The sequence below is a fragment of the Ictalurus furcatus genome, chromosome 23, assembly GCF_023375685.1.
Source record: "Ictalurus furcatus strain D&B chromosome 23, Billie_1.0, whole genome shotgun sequence".
Taxonomy (NCBI): Eukaryota; Metazoa; Chordata; class Actinopteri; order Siluriformes; family Ictaluridae; genus Ictalurus; species Ictalurus furcatus.
In genome coordinates this window covers 13,200,674-13,206,673 of record NC_071277.1, presented here as the reverse complement: position 1 = coordinate 13,206,673, position 6,000 = coordinate 13,200,674, and the positions used below count along the sequence as shown (strand labels likewise).

General features: G+C 39.8%; 1 protein-coding gene across 2 annotated transcripts; it reads right to left on the bottom strand.

Moving 5' to 3' along the window:
* Nucleotides 1-840: 840 nt before the first annotated feature.
* LOC128600070 (uncharacterized) lies at nucleotides 841-5,610 on the bottom strand. Of its 2 annotated transcripts, none has more exons than XM_053612239.1 (4): nucleotides 4,788-5,610; nucleotides 3,460-3,583; nucleotides 2,590-2,636; nucleotides 841-1,425 (listed from the first exon to the last, which is right to left on the bottom strand). In XM_053612239.1, exons 1-4 carry the CDS (start codon nucleotides 5,229-5,231, stop codon nucleotides 1,408-1,410), a joined length of 633 nt encoding a protein of 210 aa, XP_053468214.1. In that variant the 5' UTR covers nucleotides 5,232-5,610; the 3' UTR covers nucleotides 841-1,407. The 2 variants fall into 2 exon arrangements, with proteins under 2 accessions (XP_053468214.1, XP_053468215.1); XM_053612240.1 differs by lacking the exon at nucleotides 841-1,425 and adding an exon at nucleotides 2,998-3,095 and having other exon boundaries at nucleotides 2,551-2,636; nucleotides 3,518-3,583.
* Between the last annotated feature and the right edge of the window lie 390 nt (nucleotides 5,611-6,000).

Sequence of the window (6,000 nt, the reverse complement as noted above, 5' to 3'; positions counted from 1 at the left end):
GGGCTGGTTCGCCAGGGTCATTAGGCAAGACCCAGGCTTGGGAGGTTGTGTCGTCAGCTTTAGACAGGTGCTTGACTTGGTGGGCCGTCTCGTCGGCCTTTCTTGAATATGGAGCAATGTTCTCAGCAGAGCAGGAAGGCAGAGCGATGTCCTCAGCAGAGCAGGAAGGCAGAGCCTCATCCTCATTGGAGCAGGAAGACGGAGGAGACATCATGCCAAGCTAGTAAGGAACACCCTACTGAGACTCAACTCTATGAAGCTTATCAGATCCCCCAGAGCCATACGACTGATTTTTTGGCTACCCTGAATATTTTCTCTTTGACTGCCAATTGCATTTTTTGAGCCTGGCGCACCCCAAGCCTGACCAGAGGCAGTGGCTAGGGTTCATACTCTCCCGGCTCGTTGGCCAAGCCCGCCAGTGGGCGGCGTGTCTGGCACGTACAGATTCCAAGGGTCTGCACAATGTAACTCAGTTTGTGGGACTATTAATAAAGGAGTTTGTGAATCCAGAGTACACCCCCAACCCGAATGAGTGTTCTGGGAATTGCAGTCCATGGTGGCCATGTTTGTAGGCCGCAGTGTAGGATGGGAAATGTAGTCACTGCTTTGCTGTGATATGACACTCAATAATGTCCCATTGAAACAAGTTCATATTACTGCGTCACATTCCATACCAGTATCTGAACCTGCAAACCAAAAATCTCTTCAGACTATCCATAACCAGCGACAGAGAGAGTAGCAGAGGCTTAGCAGTGATTTAGCAGCGACTTAGCAGTGACTTAGCAGTGACTTAGCATCGATTTAGCATCCATGCAGCAGCCACTTGGCAGCGATTTGGCAGCTGCTTAGCAGAGATTTTGCAGCAGTTTAGCAGCTATTTGGCAGCAATAATCAGCATTTAGTCTTATACTTTGTGCGATATATATGTGTTAAATCAAAAATTTATTGATTTTTTAAAGTTTTAATACTTAATTACTACTACTATTACACATATTAATAGCATGACTGTTAATCATTAATTTTTCTTTAATTTTATTATCATACTGATAAGTGTAAGAACTTTTAGCTATATACATTTTATGATTCCTCCCATTTCTGTGGAGAAAAGTATTTTTAGTATTTTTTTAATCTAAGGTTTGTCTATTTAAAACAGTAAGTTAGTGTGTTGGTAGGCCTACTAAATGTTCAGTTGGTGTTATTGCTTTTCTCCACCACCGAGAGTTTGATGAATTTCTATTCTTTAGGTGAAATGAGCCCAAACTTTGCTGTCTGCAATGTATGTGGGTGATCTGCACCCTGAGGTGACGGAGCCCATGCTTGTAGAGAAATTCAGCCCTGTATGACACAGTCACTCCATCAGGCTCTGCAGGGACAGGAAGACTGGCTCTTCACTCGGCTATGCTTTCGTCAATTTCCGTCATCGAGCTGATGGTAAAACAAACAATACAGAACACAGGAGAATGCTGTTCCATACACTATTTCTGTATATTAATACCAGTTTAGAGCCTAGTTAGGGATACATGTGTAATTCATGTATTATTATACTGCTTTATTACATGGATAAGGTCAAGTTCTGAGGTGGTTTTGTTGAAAAATATATTTTTGTAAGAGTTATTTATTTTCTTAGAATAAATACTTGAAATAATGGTTTGATTTCTCTCATAGGCTTTTTCTGTGTGAGATTAAGATAATTAACCACTAAGACATGACCATTTTTATTGAAATTAATGAGTTGTAATTGATTTTCATTCCCTCAGCTGAGCGAGCATTGGAAATGCTCGATTTTGAACTCCTTATGGGCGGCCCATGCATATTATGTGGTCTCAGAAGGATTCATTCCTCAGGAACACCGGCATCGGAAACCTGTTCATCAGGAACTTGGACAAGTCAATTGACAACATGGCCCTTTATGACACCTTCTCCACCTTTGGGAAAGTCCTTTCCTCCAAGGTTCAGGCTTTTAACTGTTTGGTTGCGTATAGCATCTGTGTAGCATGAGTAGCATTTTTTCAATACTTTTTAAAACTCGGTTTGAAATAAATTCTGTGGGTTGACATGCCATGTCTCTCCTGAAGGTCCTACACCTCTCACATTGGGTGATATTATGGAGGGAGAGGAGGCAGAGACATCCACAGCCCCCACACCTACACCTCTCACATTGGGTACGAGGAGTTCCTCCCATTTGGAGCCATCGTCAGTGCAAAGGTCAACTACTAATCCTTACAGTTTCTTCTTTTTCCCAATGTTTATTTCATATTTTTTCATATACATATGTAATGATTTTTAACATAGAAGATGTACATATGGACTATGGGGAGGTGCAATACCAGTACTCTGATACTAACATAACATAGCTTATCTGTTTAGATTTTAGTGTGTGTGTGTAATGCTCATTCTTTGCTTTCTGTACCTCCCCGCTGTCCCCTACAGGTGATGATGGAGAATAGCCCCTCGAAAGGATTTGGCTTAGTTAGTTTTCCATCTACAATGGAAGCCATGGCAGCCATTAAAGGAATGGATGGAAAGATGTTGGGCAGGAGGCCGGTGCATGTAGCTCTTTCTAAGAGCAGAGAGGAGCGCAAGCCTTACCTTGCCTGGGTAGTGCAGAGGGCGGGCAGCAACATCACTGAATGGGTCTATTCCAAAAAATAAAGCACATTGAGACAATACTTTTGAATGGAATAATATGATCTAGAATAATGCAATGGTAATACAGTTTTGCAATAATATTATATACTAAGATAAAAGGTTTGACAATTATATATATATATATATATATATATATATATATATATATATATATATATATATATATATTATACACATATATATTGTATATATATATATATATATATTATATACACATATATATATATTATATATATATATATATATATTATATATATATATATATATATATATATATATATATATATATATATATATATATATATGGGCGCACGGTGGTTAGCAGTAGTTAGCACGTTCGCCTCACACCTCCAGGGTCGGGGGTTCGATTCCCACCGTGGCTCTGTGTGTGCGGCGTTTGCATGTTTTCCGTTTGCTGCGGGGGTTTCCTCCGCGTATTTCAAATACTAAAAAAATGCACACTTTGTTGTCAATAACAGTATACTTTATTACTTAGCTATACTGCTTTGTACAACATACTTTCATCATTACATACTCTTACACAATACAGTATTTTAAATGTGTTACCAGTCTACTAAAGGAATTACTTTGGGGACTTTTTCCCAGTGCTGAATGCACTTGTTTTCAATTCCATTAAAATAAATAACATATACCACCATCACTAATGAAGTTACATATTTCAATAACAAGTGCAACTGTTTTTATTTAAACTTTACATGGTTTCAGCATTTTAGAACTGAACAAAATGAACTGAAAAATGCTTTTTATTAAAAGAACACTGAAAATTATTGCACCAACACCCATACTGACCCTCTATACACAAACTACATATTATGCTCCTTTTTCTGGCTGAACTGCTCATTATTACATTTGCGTCTGATGGCCGCTCAAACATCAGAGGCAGTTGTCTGCAGAAACTCATGAAGAACAGCATCTGTTAACAGAATAGACAAGAGATAAGTTCAGATGGAATGTTAATACAACTTTCTTCAGCTTCCACTACATTAGTCTATCTAAATACTGTACTGAACCAATACTATTTTTGAACAGTAAATAAAAGGATAAGTGAGGAATTGTATCAGTATGGCATGTCAATATTGCTTCCAGTACATAGTCGAACATATACAGTAAGCAACAGAAGTCAGTACACCCCAGTGACCAACTAAAACTCAGAAGAAACACAGTTGCAGCAGTAAATAGGAGATATAGAACAAGCCATAATACCACTAATCAGAGCCACAGTGGCCATCCTCCTAAAATGACACCATGGGCAGTGCACTACTTGCACAATCTAGCTCTAAAAAACAGACCAACAGATGCTTCAGACTTGGCACAGAGGTTATCAATGGAAATTTTCTGTGACAGCTCAGACAGTGTGAAGGACACTGCATAACGTCAACCTCCATGGATGACATCCAAGAAAAAAATTCCTTCCTTGTTCTTCAGCAAAAACACTGTAAGTTTAAACTTACTTATTTGATAAAGAAAATTAGACGCAACCTGATGAATATTGGGAGCACATTCTTTGGTCAAAAGGCCAACATAAATTTGTTCATGTTAAAAGTTGCAAAAGGTGTTTGGATGACATTTAGAGATGGCACCTTGGATGCCTGTGGATATACCAAAACACTAGCTGAAAGATAACTACCAGTCTCCAGAATCTTGGCAGAAGAGGAATATTCCAGCATGATGATCCAAAGCATGCTGCCAAAATTACAAAAGAGAAAAAAATTGAATACTAAGAACTAAAATATTGTCACTGAAGACTGGCAGAAAATCTCTCCAGAAATTTGTGCAACACTGGTATCCTCCATACTGAGGAGGATTGAGTCTGTCATTAAAAATAAAGGTGGCTGTACAAAGTTTTTTTTTTTTTAATACAAAATTTTAATTTCAGTAGGTCTGGGTTGAAAATATCGATTTCCAGATTTTAATCTATTCTCATTTTGAAGACCCAACATCGATTCTTAAATCCCAAGAATCGATCTTTTAGTCTGTGCTGTTTTTACTAAACATTATTTGTAGAACACCTACCATAATAATCGCAATAATATTTGTGCTTTGTTACTTCTGATATGAAACAAAGTCTCAACTTTCAAATTCTTTCAATTTTATCACGTAATTCAAAAAATAAATACCGTTTTGACACTCTTGTCCCAAATGGCGCACTTCATGCGGACTTGCGGTCTCGTGACCTTCAGTTGCATGCGAGTGTACGAGTCCGTAGTGTGTCCCATTTGTGATTTTATTGCTTGTGAGGGTTCTCGCGGGGCGCACGGTGGCTTAGTAGTTAGCACACTCGCCTCACACCTCCAGGGTCGGGGGTTTGATTCCCACCGTGGCTCTGTGTGTGAGTTTGCATGTTCTCCCCGTGCTGCGGTCGTTTCCTCCGGGTACTCCGGTTTCCTCCCCCAGTCCAAAGACATGCATGGTAAGCTGACTGGCATGTCTAAAGTGTCCGTAGTGTATGAATGGGTGTGTGAGTGTGTATGTGATTGTGCCCTGTGCTGGATTGGCACCCTGTCCAGGGTGAACCGCGCCTTGTGCCCGATGCTCCCTGGTATAGGCTCCAGGTTCCCCATGACCCTGAAAAGGATAAACTGTATAGAGAGGATGGATGAAGGGTTCTCGCGAGCGCCCCCTTTAGGCCCTAGATGCAGTCTTCATCGAAGCCCACACTGCTGCAGGCTCACAGCAGTCCGCTACTTAACAGTGTTTGCGACAGTCCAGAAAGCAAAGGAGGAGTTTAGTTGACGTGTGAAGCGGAGGAGGAGTTTCAATTGCAGGTTTTAGCAAACATGACAGAGAACAGGATTTCTAAGTGTAAGTTTTTGTTTTTATAATTAACAATCATTTAAATTGTAACTTAAGTGTACTCTAGCTTTTAGTAATATTTCATTATATAGTTTGAAAATAAGAAATGTGAAATTATAGTCGAAATCTTACTCTTTCCGGCATCAGTTCGTCGAGTCCGTCCCAAAAGCTGTCTATTAACAGCCCCATCGCCCTCGTGAACTCCCGCCTTAGCGCCCCATAAGTCTGCATTAGGCGACGTCACCAAAGTGTAGACTCAGAGGAGAGCTACAAGGGTGGAGTGTGCCATTTGGGACAGGGCCAATGCGTTGACCATCTGTCCCACTTTACTATTAGTTATGGCACGAAATAAACATGAATAAACATGAAACTTACTGAACTGTATTAGTTCTCATGTAATTGCCCAATCTGCGTTTCAACCGCCAATTAAACAGCTTGTAAACAATATGTCACATAACCCTACATTTACCCCAGGAAAGTCATTCAAGGTCCATAGCTCTGATAGTTAACTAGAGAAAAATAACTCTAGAGAGGAGC

Excerpts from the sequence above, each read along its gene's own strand:
- LOC128600070 (XM_053612239.1), bottom strand. The coding sequence starts at position 5,231 with ATGGGGAACCTGGAGCCTATACCAGGGAGCATCGGGCACAAGGCGCGG. Across the intron at positions 3,584-4,787 it reads GGGACAAGAGTGTCAAAACG|ATGCTGTTCTTCATGAGTTT; the intron begins GTATTTATTTTT and ends TTCTGTTAACAG. Across the intron at positions 2,637-3,459 it reads ATGTAGTTTGTGTATAGAGG|ACCCATTCAGTGATGTTGCT; the intron begins GTCAGTATGGGT and ends TTTTTGGAATAG.